The 17,923-nt window shown below is 49.5% G+C and overlaps 1 protein-coding gene across 3 annotated transcripts in view; it reads left to right on the top strand.

Annotated features, from left to right (window-relative positions):
* The first annotated feature begins 7,431 nt into the window (after window positions 1-7,431).
* The window catches only part of e4f1 (E4F transcription factor 1), a 74,714-nt gene continuing 64,222 nt past the window's right edge, over window positions 7,432-17,923 (top strand). The window contains exon 1 of one of the 3 annotated variants that reach the window (XM_069928212.1): window positions 7,432-7,568. In XM_069928212.1, the coding sequence (XP_069784313.1) occupies window positions 7,505-7,568 (64 nt within the window). In that variant the 5' untranslated portion in view covers window positions 7,432-7,504. The remainder of the gene's footprint in view (window positions 7,569-17,923) is intronic. The other 2 variants (XM_069928211.1, XM_069928213.1) reach the window with 2 other exon arrangements.

Raw genomic sequence — 17,923 nt, 5'->3', positions numbered from 1 at the left:
CAAGTTCAGAAAAATTCTCTGATTCACAGTCCAACCTCACTTCTCACTCCTTCAAGTTCACTGGTTGCAGGCCATTCTTATACTGTGCACAGAATTTAACATTTATGATGTCACCAGGCTTTGGTGCTTGAAAGGTAAATGGTTACCACTCAGGAAGGTTCTTGTTGGTTTTAAGAGAGAGATTGATTCCTTCTGATCAGCCACTTCAGTGCCTTGCCAAAGAAACTTGCTCCATCAGGGTTTTTCCAGATGATAACCTCTTTCTATCAGGTCACCACAGAGTTCCTTTTTGTTTCCCTTATTTTAAGTGAAACATAATACAGCCAGCCATCTTCTCTTGTATGGATCACAAGGGCTTTGAACAGGCTGAACTAAGAACTCAAAACCGATCTTTAAAATGGATTTTTTCCACAAGCTTGTCCTGTTCCAGTCCCAGCTGCTGTTGCTAAACTGTAGAACTAAATTCTCTCTCTCTCTGCTTGAAAAACCACATGACCTTCCTAGAACAGCAGGCTGCCTTCAGACAGACTGCGGCACCGGACCCGATCTTCCGAGTTTGTTCATCTGTTGCTTTCCAAAGCAATAATCCATTACTCCACAGCATGTCCAATTAACACCTAGTTGTAAAGTCTCTTTAGGCATTCTTCAAAGTTTTTGCAGACACTCGGATCCTGGACTGTCTGGCTTCAGTAGAGCTCTGGCATTTTTAATGAGATCTGTTTTGAAATGTTTGTATTTGTTTGTGACCTACACTATAAAAAACCCCACAATTTATCTCCTTTAAAGCTTATTTATATACAATATAAAATATTACATAATCTGTCTGTCTCCCTCCTTCCCTTCCCCTTTCAAGTTCTCCTCCCTTCCTTTACTCAGCCATCCTTCCTCCCCTTGATCTCTGCTGTCCCCTCCCTTCCTTCACCTATCACGTCCAGCCTTTATGACCACATTATCTCTTTTGTTTGGATGTCTGCCAACATTTTCCATACCTTGATGAAGGGCTCAAGCCTGAAACATTGGTTATGTATTTTTACCTTTGCTACATAAAGACAAAGACAAAGGAGGAAAAACCCAACACCCAACCCCAACCAACCAATTTTCCCTTGCAACTGCTGCAAACGTGTCTGCCTGTCCCGCATCAGACTTGTCAGCCACAAATGAGCCTGTAGCTGACGTGGACGTTACCCCTCCATAAATCTTTGTCCGCGAAGCCAAGCCAAAGAGAAGAAGAGACATAAAGGTCACTGTTTGACCTGCTGAGTTTCTCCAGCATTGTGTGTTTTTACTTCAACCATGGTATGTACAGATTTTTGTGTTTAACTACTCAGAGAATCTTTCCTGAATCCAACTCACTAACTGTGGTGGTACACCGCCGGCCTACTCCAGGGGACAACCTCTGTACCTGCAGGAGTGTAATAAAGGTCAGGACAACACCTGGCTGGCTGTCAATCAGTCGGCCTGAAGGGATCAAGCCCCACCCGGTCGGGTGTCAATCACCCTCCGGGATATAAGCCTGCGCCGGCCTCCTGGAGCCTCACTCAGAGTTACTGCAGCTACAGCCAGCCTGGCTCTGTGGAAGTCTTTGTGGATTAAAGCCTGTTGTACAGTCTTTACTTTGTGTGTGTCTGATTCTGGCTAACAGCACACCACAATTTAATCCACAAAATTTTCTCACGGCTGCCATGGAAAAACTCCTGAGCGCAGGGAGCCTTGAAGTCGACCCATGCCACCCAGAAGCCCAGACACGCTTCGAAATCTGGTGGCACGCAGTCGAGGCAATCATTGAGGCACACGCAGGCGGCATCCTGGACAAAGATCGGAAGAGGTTGGTCCTACTCCAGTCAAAGCTGGGTCTCCACGCCTTCCAGGTAACCAAAGGCTGCTCCATGTACAAGAGCGCAATGGACACTCTTGAGAACTTGTACAAGCCCCTCATGAATGCAGTCTGTGCAAGGTACCTGCTCAACACCCGAGCCCAGCAACCCAGGGAGACGGCTGAGTTTTACCTGGGACACATGCGAGAGTTGGCCCGACCGTGTCTGACAACCCAGGGTAGGTGCAGAGGAGGTCAAGAGGCTGATCCAGGATGCCTTCGTCCGAGGGCTACGCACAAGGGCCAACTGGCAGAAGCTGCTGGAAGATCATATCTACGCCCTGACCAAGACAGTGGAAGTGGTCCAAACCCTGGAAGCTGCAGCTCTGCACATCGAAGCATTCCATTCCAGGTTCCCTCATGGCTCTCTCACTGCCCCAGAACGAGCTGGGGAGGAGAACATCACTGCGACAGGCGTCCGGTGCCCCTGTAAGTACTGTGGGTCCTGGTGTGGGTCAGACTGATGATCGTGCCGAAACTGTCCAGCTTGAAACCAGTACTGTTCCCGATGCGGCAAGAAAGGCCACTTTGCTGAAGTGTGCCTCTCAAAACCAGCTGGCAGCTCAGCGGCCCTCTATGACCTCCCCACCTCCCCTGGGATCCCTCCATGTGCGCGTTTCGGGGGGCGCCATTGTTCCCGCTACAACTTCCGCCTTCCTCGACTCCGATGGTACAGGATCCGGCTTCGCCAGCGACGATCGCTGCGTGTGCCCCGAGAACTTGGACCATTCGCCGCCCTCGCCAGCACCACTCGCCGGGAACTACAGCTATGTCACTTCTGGCTCACGGTGTGACATCACCACCACCAGCTGTGACGACATCACTTCACCTGGCGCAACAAACACAGCTGGGGAAGGAGGCCAACACGGGGGACCCCTATGTGCCGCCACCATATTGGGCCAGGCAGCGGCCGACACGGTGTAGTCAACACGGGTGATGACCAGGCCTCCCTACTGATGCTCCCCATGCCTCCGGATGCCATCGGCTGCCACACATCGTACCCCAAGACTGATGTCGACGTGGTCAACGGGCGAAGACCGGGCTGCCCTACCGATGCTCCCCACGTCTCCGGACTCCATAAATCACCATGCACAATCGGAGAGCGATGACTCTGACCCCGAGATGGTCCTGGCTGCCACCACCCTGACCAGGGATATCCCTCACAACCTCGGGCGTTCTATGATAGACATGCAAGTCAACGGGCAGGTAACAAAGTGCCTGTTCGACGTGGCAGCACCGAGAGCTTCATTCACCCAGCTATGTCACTTCTGGCTCACGGTGTGACATCACCACCACCAGCTGTGACGACATCACTTCACCTGGCGCAACGAACACAGCTGGGGAAGGAGGCCAACACGGGGGACCCCTATGTGCCGCCACCATATTGGGCCAGGCAGCGGCCGACACGATGTAGTCAACACGGGTGATGACCAGGCCTCCCTACTGATGCTCCCCATGCCTCCGGATGCCATCGGCTGCCACACATCGTACCCCAAGACTGATGTCGACGTGGTCAACGGGCGAAGACCGGGCTGCCCTACCGATGCTCCCCACGTCTCCGGACTCCATAAATCACCACGCACAATCGGAGAGCGATGACTCTGACCCCGAGATGGTCCTGGCTGCCACCACCCTGACCAGGGATATCCCTCACAACCTCGGGCGTTCTATGATAGACATGCAAGTCAACGGGCAGGTAACAAAGTGCCTGTTCGACGTGGCAGCACCGAGAGCTTCATTCACCCAAGCGTGGCCCACTCCCTGAGATTAAAAGTCCACCCCACCACCTGCTTGATCGCCCTCACCACCAAGGATAAGACTGTTGGTACCCTCGGGCTATGTTCGACCGATATAACTGTGGAAGGGGAGACATACACTGGGTTCAGGCTCCTGGTCATGCCCAAACTCTGCGCCCCAGTCCTCCTGGGCCTAGATTTCCAGTGCCACCTGCAGAGTGTCACCCTTGCCTTTGGGGGGCCCCAACCTCCACTCATGTTACACAGCATGCCAACCTACCAGCCCCAGCCAACCTGCAGCCTCTCCACACTACACATCACCCCACCAGCGCTCTTCCCACATCTTATGCTATGCTGCAAGCCGATCACCACCAGAAGTAGGTGCTTTTGCGCCGCAGACAGAGACTTCATCAAAGCAGAGGTGTGGCGACTCCTGGCAGAAGGTGTCATAGAGCCCAGTAACAGGCCTTGGAGAGCCAAAGTCCTGGTGGTCAAAGGGGGAAGTAAGCCAAGGATGGTCGTGGATTACAGCCAGACCATTTACCGGTACACTCAACTGGGCACCTACCCCCGCTGAAGATTGCCGACGTGGTCAACGAGATAGCCCGCTACCGGGTTTTCTCCATGATTGACCTGAAGACAACATATCACCAAATCCCCATACACCCGAAGGACAAGCCCTGCACCTCCTTCAAGGTAGACAGGCGCCTGTACCAGTTCCGCTGAGTTCCCTTTGGTGTCACGAACGGTGTCTCCATCTTCCAGTGGGAGATGGATTGCATGGTGACCGACACAAGCTAAAGGCGACGTTCCCATATCTGGATAACGTTACTATCTGTGGCCATGACCAGCAGGACCATGATGCTAACCTGGAAAAATTCCTCCAGATGGCCGGGGAGCTGAACCTCACTTACAACAAGGAAAAGTGTGTGTTTAGCACCACCCGCCTCGCCATTCTGGAGTACATCATGGCCCATGGGGTTGTCGGCTCAGATCCAGAAAGTATGCATCCATTAATGGAGCTACCTCTTCTCCCCCCACCCCCCCACGCTAAAGGCCCTCTGCAGGTGCCTTGGCCTATTCTATTACTCGCAGTGGGTCCCTCGCTTCTCGGACAAGGTCCGCCCACTGACCCAAGCTACAACTTTTCCCCTCCCACCCAAGGCGCAGGCAGCCTTCATTCGCATCAGGCAGGACATCGCAGATGCCACAATGCAGCCGTGGATTGAACTCCCCTTTCCAGGTGGAGAGCGATGCCTTTGAGGTAGCCTCAACCAAGGGGGGGGCGTCCAGTCTTGGACCCTCCACGGCTCTGAGCTAGGGGATTCCAGCATTGAAAAGGAGGCCCAGGCGAATGTGGAAGTGGTCCGTCACTGACATCACTACCTGGCCGGCAGTAGATTCACTCTCCTCACGGACCAATGGGCCGTGGTGTTTATGTTTAACACTACCCACAAGAGCAAGATCAAGAATGACAAGATCCTGTGCTGGAGAGTCGAGCTGTCAACCTACAGCTACGACATCCAGTGCCACCCCTGATGCCCTCTCTCAGAACTCTATGATGACAGGTGCAGGCATTGCATGAGTCCCTCTGCCATCCGGGTGTCACCAGGTTGTACCACTTCATTAAGTTCCGGAACCTGCTGTATATCATCAGGGACGTCAGGGACATGACTGAGGCCTGCCGGGTCTGCGCGGAGTGTAAACCCTGTTTCTTCCACCTGCTCCAGGCCCATGTTGTAAAAGCTACTCGGCCCTTCAAGCATCTCGGCATGGACTTCAAAGGGCCCCTGCCTTCCACAAAGTGAAATGTCTACTTCCTCACGGAAGTGGACGAGTACTCACGCTTCCCTTGCCTGGACACCTCCACGGCCACCGTCATCAGAGCCCTGGGGCACATCTTCACCATGTTTGTCTACTCAATTTTTATCCACAGCGACCGGGGGTCTAGTTTCATGAATGATGAGCTGACAGCGAGGGGCATCCTGACCAGTCGCACGAGTTATAACCCAAGAGGCAATAGGCAAGTGGAACACGAAAACAGGGTGGTCTGGAAGGCAGATCTCCTGGCTCTCAAGTCGAAAGGGTGGGCCGTTGTATACTGGCAGGATGCCCTGCCCGAGCCGCTCCATGCTATTCGGTTGCTGCTGTGTACAGCTACCAACGAGACCCCTCATGAACATCTGTTCTCATTCCCCAGGAAGTCCGCAACTGGAATGTCCCTCCCAGCATGGCTCGCGTCCCCAGGACCGGTGCTCCTGCGTAAGCATGTACAGACACATAAGGCCGACGCCCTGGTCGAGCAGGTCTTCCTCCTACATGTGAACCACAACTACGCCTACGTTAGGTTCGGCAGTGGCAGGGAGGACACCGTCTCAACCAGGGACCTGGCACTAGCAGGAGCACCCACCACCCCACGGCATCCTTCAGCCCAGGACGACGCCAACTGGGCATACATCCCCGTCCCCAGGCAGCTATGGGATGCGCAGGACCTCCTTGACCACTAGGGGCCCGCTTCAACCCTGGGTGACGAACCTGCCCCTCACCCATCCAATACAACTCTCATACGTCAACCCTGGCCCCCTTGGCCACCCCTCCACGCGGCACCACACCAGTCATGCAGACCCCTGGTGCCAGCCCCCCACTTCCCCTCCAACCAGTGACCAAGAGCCAGTCCTATGACGGTCACAGAGACCCTAGCGGCCGCCGGATCATCTCAATCTGTAAATATTGTATGTTGTATAGTGGTTACGATTCCTTGTTACTGGCACACCACCCCCCCACTCCTGGGACAATTTTAAAGAAGGGGGTGAATGTGGTGGTACACCACCGGCTTAATGCAGGGGGCAACATCTGTACCTGAAGGAGTGTACAACCGGCCTACTGCAGGGGGCAACCTCTGTGCCTTCAGGAGTGTAAGGGGACAGGACAAACGTGGCCGGCTGTTAATCAGTCAGCCTGAAGGGATCAAGCCCCACCTGGTTGGGTGTCAATCACCCTCTGGGATATAATCCTGCACCGGCCTCCCGAAGCCTCACTCAGAGTAAACTGCAGCCCTAGCCAGCGGCTCTGTGGAAGTCTTTGTGGATTAAAGCCTGTTGTACAGTCATTACCTTGAGTGTCTGATCTTGGCTAACAGCGCACCATGCTAATGGCATCATGAAGAAAGCACAACCTCGCCTCTGCTTCCTCAGGAGTTTGTGGAGGTTTGGTATGACATCAGAAACCCTGGCAAATTTCTACAGATATGTGGTAGAAATTGTGCTGACTGGCTGCAAAACAGTCTGGTCTTCTATAATACCCCTGAAAAAAAGTAGTGGGCACATCCCATCAAAGGCAAAACCCTCCCCACCAACAAGAACACGTACAGGGAATGCAGCCGTCGGAGAGCATCAGCAATCATCAAAAATCCACACCACCCAGCTCACGCTCTGTTTTTGCTGCTACCATCAGGTATAGGTGCCTCAAGACTTGTACCACCAGGTTCAGGAACAGCTGCTATCCCTTCACTTTCAGACTCAACAATAAACTCAATCAGAGACTTATTTAAGGATCTGTACTTGTGCCCTTTATTTATTTTTTTCCTCTTTGGATTGCACAGTCAGTTGTTTACATTTAATTATTACTTACATGTGTATGCTGTGTGCAGTTCTTTATGCCTCGCCTGCAGAAAAGGGATCTCAGAGTTGTATGTGATGCCCTGTTATGTATTCTGACAATCAATCTGAAATCTCCGTTAGGCACAAAGGGAACCATGGGAAACTACATTTCCCAACTGTCACCACGACGCGCAGTCGCAGGAGGGCACGCACGGCTCCTCGGCTGGCTCCACCCTTGGCGGCAGGTCGTAAACGCGCCATTTTGTGCTCCTTGCGACAAGTGAGAGGAAGTCCTGATGAGTTGCGAGAATACGGCAGATGGGCAACGACCGGCGGCCCCGGGAGGCGGTGGCGACGAAGGTAACACCGCTGCAAGCAGCGGGCTGGTGGAGGCCGATTACATGCGGCTCCCCCCAGCTCGTGGTCAGGGCCCGGCCCCGTCTCGCCGCCCGTCGCGGGTGGGGAGAGACTCGCCGCCGCCTAATACCACGTCCGGGCCCGTTCCATTCACCCCCTCCAGCCCAGCTGCACCCCGTGATCAGCTCCCACCCCGGTCACCCCGGGCTGGCGTGTCAGTCACACACTGACACCCAGGGTTAGCCTTTCCCTACGTATACCCCCCTCCCCCCGGGTCAGACCCCATCCTCCACCCAACATTAGGCCCCCACCAGCCATCAGGTTAACCCCCCTCCCCCAACTGGGGACAGCCCCCTCCCCCAACTGGGGACAGCCCCCTCCCCCAACTGGGGACAGCCCCCTCCCCCAACTGGGGACAGCCCCCTCCCCCAACTGGGGACAGCCCCCTCCCCCAACTGGGGACAGCCCCCTCCCCCAACTGGGGACAGCCCCCTCCCCCAACTGGGGACAGCCCCCTCCCCCAACTGGGGACAGCCCCCTCCCCCAACTGGGGACAGCCCCCTCCCCCAACTGGGGACAGCCCCCTCCCCCAACTGGGGACAGCCCCCTCCCCCAACTGGGGACAGCCCCCTCCCCCAACTGGGGACAGCCCCCTCCCCCAACTGGGGACAGCCCCCTCCCCCAACTGGGGACAGCCCCCTCCCCACCCCACAGAGAGTTCTGTATTTCTGAGCATTCTGTTATAACAAAATATTTTGTCGGTTTTGTTTTTTTCCTGTTTGAATGAATTTAATGGGCCATAAAGATTATTTTTTGGGTGAGGGATTACAGTTGGATTTTTTTTTGCGTATGGTTATGTTAACCAGTGTTAAATGAAAGGCACAACAGTAAAGGAGAGTTCAATATCATCAATGCCTCGACAGATACCAATCAACACTAGCAATGCCCCAAGAGGCCCAGAAGAATATATTTTATTCTTGATTTGGAGAGTGAAAGGTGCAACTGATTTTATTATAAGATTCATTAATGAACAAACACCAAGCAAGTCTTTAAGTTGAAATTCACATACTTGTTTTCAAATCCTTCAGTAGCCTCATCAGATCCTCACCTTCTCCAATACAAAGCTCTTACATCACAGCTTTACAACTCTGGAGCCATGTGCATTCACCACTATATTCACTCTGCTGTGCTTTCAGTTACCAAGGCATTAAGCTTTATAAATTCCCTGCTTTCTCATTGTTTAAAGAACTCATCAAATTAATCAAAATTTTGGTCATCTGTTTTTATTTTCCCTTGTGGTTTGGTGTTAAAATTGAACATTTACTATGTGTTATGTTAAACTGCTGAATAAATGCAAGAAGAGAGGGTGTGGAGATTGCTGAGGCAGAGTTGGGGGCATCACGGTGGTGCAGCTGGTGGAACTGCTACCTCTCAGCTCCAGTACCAGGGTTCATTCAATACTGTCTGTAAAGTCTGCATGTTGTTTCTGTAATGGCTGTTTTATTCGACCTTCTGCTGACATGTAGGTTGGGGGCTTAATTGGCTACTGTAATTTTTTCCTATGTAGGTGAGTGGTAGAATCTGGGGGTGCTGGGAATGTGGCCTCTGTCATAAATAAATAGATGGTGATGTGAGTGTACACAGGCTGAGAGGAGCCAATTCTTGTGCCCATCAGGTTGTGAGAGTAGCTATCTTAAAGCTAATAGAATTGTGGTCACATGCCCCATATTGTTCCCCTATTGATCCCTCAGTTCAGATTCAGATTTCAGATTTATTGTCAGAGTACATACATGATATCACATACAACCCTGACAAGCAGTCGTGCAAAAAAAAAACTACAGAGCATATACATGTAAACAAAGAAATAAGAGATAATGAATGTAAATAAACTCTGCAATACAAAGAATAAAACATCAATAAGGGGCACAAGCAAGTCCTTAAATGAGTTTTTGATTTAGTTTGTTGTTGAGGTGCCTGATGGTGGAGGGTTAGAAGCTGTTCCTGAACCTGGTGGTGCGAGTTTTGTGGCACCTCTACCTCTTTACTGATGGCATCAGTGAAAACAGAATGTGTGCTGGGTGCTGTGGATCCTTGATGATTGCTGCTGCTCTCAGATGGCAGCGTTCCCTGTATATGTTCTCAGTGGTCGGGAGGGTTTTGCCTATCATGTCTTGGGCTGTGTCTACCAACTACCTTTTGCAGGGCTTTATGCTCAGGGATATTGCTGTTGGTGCCCAATCAGTTATCTGACCAGCTTCAGTCCCCAGTACGAGGTCCAATAATGCCCCTTTCCTTGTAGGGCTATCCACATGTTGCTGGAGAAAGTTCCCCTCAACATAATGAACAAAGTTCACACTGTTCAATCCCCTCAGACTGTGACATTCCCATTTCATGATATGAAAGGTTTAATGTACAATATCAGTGTAGCTTCTTTTACAGACATCAGCAATGTCTCTATTTGATCCTCAAACTTCTGGTGATTGTTTGATGACACCCATGAAGGTGACTACTTCTTTTCAGTTCCTGATTTCCACCCACACTGCCTCACACAATAGTTCTCTGCAATTATCCATTCTAAAGACTACTGTGGTATCTTTGCCTAATATTGCACCTACCCCCCGCCACCAACCCCCCCCCCCCCCCAAAATCCCAAACATCTCTTTCCTCTGGTCCCATCACACCTGTAAATACAGTACCCTGGAGAATCGAGTTCCATTATGGTGACAATATCCCACTATTCTGAACCCTTCCACGCCCTGATCCCATCTAATTTCCTCATCCAGCTTCTTGTGTTAAAACAGGTAAACTTTGTTGTGTTTATGTTGATACTTGTCCTCCACCATCTGCTTCAGCACACTTTCTTGTTTTCCTTGATCTTTTCAGTCACCCTGTCCAAGAAGAGATCTCATCTGTTTAAATCTGAAATCTTATCCTCCTATTCATACTCTCACTGGCACATGGAAATGGGAGTGATCCAGAGATCACCACCTTAGATCTCTTCAAATCTTCCAATTCCCTGAACATGACCACCTCATTTTCACAATGGATGTCCAATCTCTCTTCATCTCTCAAAGCTCTTTGTTTCTTTAATAGACCAAGCCAGTCACCCTTCACCACCACCCTCCTCTGCCTCTCAGAACTTGTTTTTACCCTCAATAACTTCTCCTTTGACTCATCCCACTTACTCCAAGTCAAAGGAACAGCCATGGGTACCTGCATGGACTCACCAGTGGCTATACTTAGTTTGAGGGAGATTTAGTATGTCACCAAAGTCTTGCAAATTTCTACAGGTGTATCATGGTCGGGACTTTTTGTTGGCTTTGTCAAGCGATCCATGCTGCAAGCCTACGCAGGCAAGGCTCCTCAACTCTTCCTCTGCTACATTGGCAACTACTATATATTGGTGCTGTGTCATGTACCCATGATGTGCTCGCCAACTTTATTCACTCTGCTGCTAACTTTCACCCCAATCTCAAATTCATTTGGTTCATCTCCTGCAACACTTGCCACTTTCCTGATCTCCGACTCTCTCGGGAGACAAACTTTATACAGACTTGTTTTCTTCTTTTCTTTGGCTTGGCTTCGCGGACGAAGATTTATGGAGGGGGTAAAAAGTCCACGTCAGCTGCAGGCTCGTTTGTGGCTGACAAGTCCGATGCGGGACAGGCAGACACGGTTGCAGCGGCTGCAGGGGAAATTGGTTGGTTGGGGTTGGGTGTTGGGTTTTTCCTCCTTTGCCTTTTGTCAGTGAGGTGGGCTCTGCGGTCTTCTTCAAAGGAGGTTGCTGCCCACCAAACTGTGAGGCGCCAAGATGCACGGTTTGAGGCGTTATCAGCCCACTGGCGGTGGTCAATGTGGCAGGCACCAAGAGATTTCTTTAGGCAGTCCTTGTACCTTTTCTTTGGTGCACGTCTGTCACGGTGGCCAGTGGAGAGCTCGCCATATAACACGATCTTGGGAAGGCGATGGTCCTCCATTCTGGAGACGTGACCCATCCAGCGCAGCTGGATCTTCAGCAGCGTGGACTCGATGCTGTCGACCTCTGCCATCTCGAGTACTTCGACGTTAGGGATGTAAGCGCTCCAATGGATGTTGAGGATGGAGCGGAGACAACGCTAGTGGAAGCGTTCGAGGAGCCGTAGGTGGTGCCGGTAGAGGACCCATGATTCGGAGCCGAACAGGAGTGTGGGTATGACAACGGCTCTGTATACGCTTATCTTTGTGAGGTTTTTCAGTTGGTTGTTTTTCCAGACTCTTTTGTGTAGTCTTCCAAAGGCGCTATTTGCCTTGGCGAGTCTGTTGTCTATCTCATTGTCGATCCTTGCATCTGATGAAATGGTGCAGCCGAGATAGGTAAACTGGTTGACCGTTTTGAGTTTTGTGTGCCCGATGGAGATGTGGGGGGGCTGATAGTCATGGTGGGGAGCTGGCTGATGGAGGACCTCAGTTTTCTTCAGGCTGACTTCCAGGCCAAACATTTTGGCAGTTTCCGCAAAGCAGGACGTCAAGCGCTGAAGAGCTGGCTCTGAATGGGCAACTAAAGCGGCATCGTATGCAAAGAGTAGTTCACGGACAAGTTTTTCTTGTGTCTTGGTGTGAGCTTGCAGGCGCATCAGATTGAAGAGACTGCCATCCGTGCGGTACCGGATGTAAACAGCGTCTTCATTGTTGGAGTCTTTCATGGCTTGGTTCAGCATCATGCTGAAGAAGATTGAAAAGAGGGTTGGTGTGAGAACACAGCCTTGCTTCACGCCATTGTTAATGGAGAAGGGTTCAGAGAGCTCATTGCTGTATCTGACCCGACCTTGTTGGTTTTCGTGCAGTTGGATAATCATGTTGAGGAACTTTGGGGGTTAGTAAAACAGACTTGTTTTACTAACCTATCAACTCCCACAACTGCCTTAACTGCACTTCACACCTAGTCCCCTATAAGGATTTGATTCCTTTCTCTCAATTCCATTGTCTCTGTTGCATCTACTCCTCAGATGAGATATTCCATTCCAGATCATCCATGATGTCCTACTTCTTTGGGGAAAAAAGTGACTTCCCCTCTCCTGCCATCAACTCAGCCCTTACCTGCATCTCCTCCATTTCCCACACATCTGCCCTAGTACCCTCTGTTCCAAGATGCAACAAACATAGGATTCTCCTTGTCCTTACCTAACACTCCACCAGCCTCCGTTTGTCATCTGCAATTTCTGTCACCTACAAGTGATTCTATTACGAAACACATCTTCCCCTCTCTGTCTTCTGAAGGGAGCCTTCCCTCATCCATTCATCTTTTCCCATTAATCGACTCCTTGGCAGCTTCCCCTGTGACTGTGGAAAAGTGCCACTCTTGCGCCCACACCTTCTCCTTCACCACCATTCGGGTCCACAAACAGTCCTTCCAAATGAAGCAACACTTCACTTGTGTATTTGTGGGAGTCGTCATCTACTGCATCCGGTGCTTCTGTTGTGACCTTCTCAACATCGGAGAGACTGGACGCAGACTGGGAAATTGCTTCGCTAAGCACCTTTGTTCTGGCCACATCAGTGAAAGAGATCTCCCAGTGACCAGCCATTTCAATTCTGTGCTCCATTCCTGCATAAATATGTCTGTCCATGGCCTCATGCACTGCTAAAATAAGGCTGCCTGTAAATTGGAGGAGCAACACCTAATTTTCTCTCCAGGTATTAACATCGACCTCTGGCTTCTCCGAGACCATTTCCCAATTCCTCTGTCTTCTTTCCTCCAGCTTCACCACCCCTTCCCTCTCTATTCATAGAGCCACCCCCCCCCCCCCACTGTTTTCCCTTGGGCTCTCCCTCCCTTATCTACCTATTGTCTCTTGCCTGTGGCCCTATGCTCCTCTTCCCCCCCCCCACCCAAAACCATTTTATTCAGGCACCTGTCTACATTTTGCTCATACCTTGATGAAGGAGTGGCATGTTTAGCACAACGTCTTTACAACACCAGCGATTGTTTGAGTTCGAGTCCTGTGTTGTCTGTAAGGAGTTTGTACGTTCTTCCCGTGTCTACGTGGGTGTTCCCTGGGGGCTTCGGTTTCCTCCCACCATTCAAAACGTACAGGGGCTGTAGGTTAATGGGGTGTAAATTGGGCGGCAAGGACGTGTGCTGAAATAGCCTTTTATCGTGGTGTGTGTCTAAATTAAAAAAAAATTAAATTTAAGGGCTCAACCCCAAAATGTTGGTTATGCATCAATCTTTGATATATAAAGTACACTATTTGACCTGCTGAGTTTCTCCAGCATTGTGTTTTTTCTCTAACTCCCTAGATTTTTACAAAACCTTATTCCATTCCCTTCCTTTGTCATTGGCACCGATATGTACCATGACATCTGGCTGTTTGCCCTACCCTTTAAGAATGCCATCGACTTGATCTGAGACTTCCCTGACCCAGCCGTCTGGGAGGCAACCTACCTTTGGAGGGGGGAGTCACAGAATCTCTTCTCTGTCCCTCTGACTGTTGAATCCCCTATCACTGTCACTGTCCTTTTCTTTCCTCCCCACCCCTTTCCCTTCTCAGCCTCAAAACCAGATTCAATTCTAGTGACATGCCTCCTTTACCTGGTGGGTCACTCCACCACACCCCCCCCCCCTGCCCCAAACGGTACTGAGGGGTCAACCACAAAGGGTCCCTGCCCTCTCTGGTGACACTTCTACCTCTGCGGGTCAGCTCCCCCTTGTCTGTAAGTTTGGTGATATTCCTCTCACTGGCTCTCTACTCGGCTCTGGATCACCTGGACAACAGCAACACATACATAAGGCTGCTTTTCATCGACTACACCTCAAGGATGAGTGAGCCCACTGCTCTACTTGGTCTATACCCATGACTGTGGCTAAGCACAATTCAAATGCCATCTACAAATTTGCTGATGGCACCATGGTCGTTGGCAGAATCACAGATGGCAATGAGCAAGAGTACAGGAGGGAGATAGATCAGCTGGCTGAGTGGTGTTACAACAACCTTGCACTCAACGGTAGTAAAACTAAGGAAATTAAGTAGACTAAAGGAGGGGGAAAATCTGAATACAAACCAGTCCTCAGAGGGGACAGCAGTGGAAAGAATAAAGAACTTCAAATTCCTGGGTGTCAGCATTTCTCAAGATCTATCCTGGGGTCTTAAATGTCAATGCAATCATGAAGACTCACCAGTGACTACACTTAGTTTGAGGGGGATTTGGTATGTCACCAAAGTCTTGCAACTCATGGAGAGTTGACTGGTTGTATTGCTGTATGGTATGGAGGTGTCAATGCACAGGACAGGAAAAGGCTACAGAGGGTTTTGAACTCAGCCAGCGCCATCATGGGCATCAGTCTTCACTCCATTAAGGACATCTACATGAAGTTTTGTCTCAAAAACACAGACTCTATCCTCAAGCACCCTCCCCACATGTTCACACTGCTATCGTCAGGAAGAAGGTACATGAGCCAGAAGATACAAAAACAGGTTCTTCCCCATAGCCGTGAGGTTTCTGAATGGACAATGAGCCACAGACACCACCTCACTTTCCCTTATTTTGCATTAATTTATTTTAAAAAAATGTAATTTATAGCAATTTTTGTATCTATGAAGCTGCTACAAAACAATGAATTTTGTGATCTGTTTATGACAATATATTCTGATAAATTCTTGTCAAAGGATGGCGACATCATCCATAGCCTTTCCCTCGTCAACTTTCCTGGTAACCTCCCCGAAAATCTCTAAATTTGATTAAACACGATCTACCACACACAAAGCCATGTTGACTATCTCCAACTAGTTCCTTTGTATCCAAATACATTATAAATTCCCATTATCTGGAATTCAGTCAACCAGAAACTCAAACAACCAGCAAAAAAAGGAAATAAATAAATACATTTCAAGTAATTAAGACTTCATTGGACACACAAGTTTGCCCAGATGAACTAGCAATGCCCCTCAATGCGCACGCATTCTTTTCACTGTTGCCAGTTATGTGGAGGTGAGTCAGGTTGTCAGTGTGAGGAAGGTGCGCCAGGGCCTGACCTGGACACTTGCATGAAGGTGACCTGGGTGGTCAACATGAGCGAGATGTGCCGAGGGCCTGACCAGGACCCTTGCATAGTGGGGAGCCGGGTTTTCAGCGTGAGGAAGGTGGTAGAGGGCACTGAGGACCTGACCGGGACACTTGTGTGGAGGTGAGTTGGGTTGTCAGTGTGAGGAAGGTGGTAGAGTTGAAGTCGATGGGATGGAGTTAGGATATGGAGGGGGATGGGGAAGATGACAGCGGTGTGAAGACTTTGCTGACAAGGTTTGGATTTTTGACCCAGCATATAAAACGACCCAATTTTGAGGAGACATTTTTAAGTTGAGAAAATCATCCTTTACGCTGGCATATATGGTAGGTAAAAAATATGTTTAAAATTGTTAGGGGTTAGTCATGACGGTGGCACGGTTAGAGTAGCGGCTAGCGCAGCACTGTTACAGCGCCAGCGACGGGTTTGAATTTAAATTTGTAAGTACGTGAATTACCTGATTAAAGTGCAGTTTACAGAATTAAAGCCTACAATACTGATTTTTAAAAATTCTTCACATTTTTCACTGTCCTTTGTCTTTTAAGCAGTGTATTATTAATGCAGGTTTATTAGTTAGGCCGTGGAAAATTTGCATATCTGACATCCATAGGTGTTAGATAATGGGGAGTCTACTGTATTTGCATATACAGTCTCTTGGAACACTTTCCAATAACTTGCCTACTACTGACATCAAGCTCACTGGCCGATAATTTACTGGGTTATTTTTGAAACCTTTTTTAAACAACAGAACAACATGAGCTACCCTCTAATCCTCTGACACATCACCTATGGCTAAGGACATTGTAAATATATCTGCTAAGGTCCCTGCAAATTTCACACTATTCTCCCTCAATGTCAAAGGGAGTACCTTGTCAGGCCCTGAGGATTTATTCATCCTTATTTGGTTTAAAGCAGCAATCACCTCCTCGTTAATCTGTACAGGTTCCATGGCCACACTGCTTGTTTGTCTCACTTGCCTAGATTCTGCATGAGATTCCTGAGTAAATAATGATGCAAAATCCCCATTCAAGTTATTTTACATTGTTTTCTCCTTGCTGGAGGAAGGATGTTGTTACATGGAGTGTAACAAAAGTTTACTAGACTGATTTTGTTGATGACAATACTGATGTATTGAAAATTAAAACAGAAATGCTGGAGGAACTCAGCAGATCTCCCAGCATTCAATAGGAGGCAAAAATATTTTCTGTATTACTGACGATTTGGGCTTGAGCCCAAGGTGTAATGAATTTTTGCTTTGATTTGGCATTTATTGACTGTAGTTAGGAGATTGAGGGTGATCTCATGAAAGTCTTTAAAATTTAGCTTTACTATACAAATGACGTAGAATATTTTCGTGATTGCTAGAGAGCCTGCAAACCAGGAGTCACAAACTCACAATACATGTATGTCATTTAAAACTGAAATTTGGAGAATTTTCTTCCTCTTGATAGAACATGATGAACTGATATAATTCCCTGCCACAGCTCTGGAGATAGTTTTGGCTTTTACAAAAGAATGTCACAATTGTTTAGTTTTACAAGCGTTATCCTTTTATCTGAGATCCTTTGGAATGGCCACTTCTCGGTATTGAGATGATTCCAGATTATGGAATTAAAATGGTGGCACTACAGATTCACGCAAAACATAAGACCTTTTTATGAAGCGACACTACATTGAAGCTGGCTCAATGAGCAATGGCCGTTTTCATTACCCATAATCCCCCACACAGCTAGAACTGCTCTGTGTTTCTCAGATAGCCATTGATTCCGCATTAAAATAAAAAGGGACTCACCCGGCTGGGCTCCACTGTGCCCTTGTTTGCCTCCTCCTAGCCCGGCTCAACTGCAGTTGGGTTGCTTTCCATCAACTGGTCCCTCTGCACCGGCTCAGCTGCTGGGGGGGCTTCCCTTCACCTGCTCCTTGGTTGGGCCTGACTCTTGCTGTTGCTCAGGCTTGGCCACTCCCCGGTGTCGCATTGGCTTCTCTCCCTCTGGCACCACCTTTTCCTCGGTGCCGGGTTGCTTCTTTCATCCTTTCTCCCGAGCTCAGCATCCAGGACCCTTCACCTTTTGGCCCCAGTGGGTCTGACTCCCCTGAGCCTCTATTCGGCCGTTTTCTCTCCTCACTCTCTCCCTGCTCGACCATCCGAGTCGTGCTGCTGCTCTCTCCCTGCTCATGCACCCAAGTCGTGCTGATGCTCGCTTCCCCACCTGCCGCCCAAGTACCGCGCCTGCTTGCCCTCTCTAGAACACCTGAAAATAAACTTTTCATGCAGTTTTTAAAAAAAAAGTGTGGTTTTCAGAGGTTTTTGGAATCC

Source organism: Narcine bancroftii, chromosome 3 (assembly GCF_036971445.1).
Source record: "Narcine bancroftii isolate sNarBan1 chromosome 3, sNarBan1.hap1, whole genome shotgun sequence".
Lineage (NCBI taxonomy): Eukaryota > Metazoa > Chordata > Chondrichthyes > Torpediniformes > Narcinidae > Narcine > Narcine bancroftii.
Note: the sequence above shows the minus strand (reverse complement) of the source record. Positions and strands in the feature narration are given on the sequence as shown.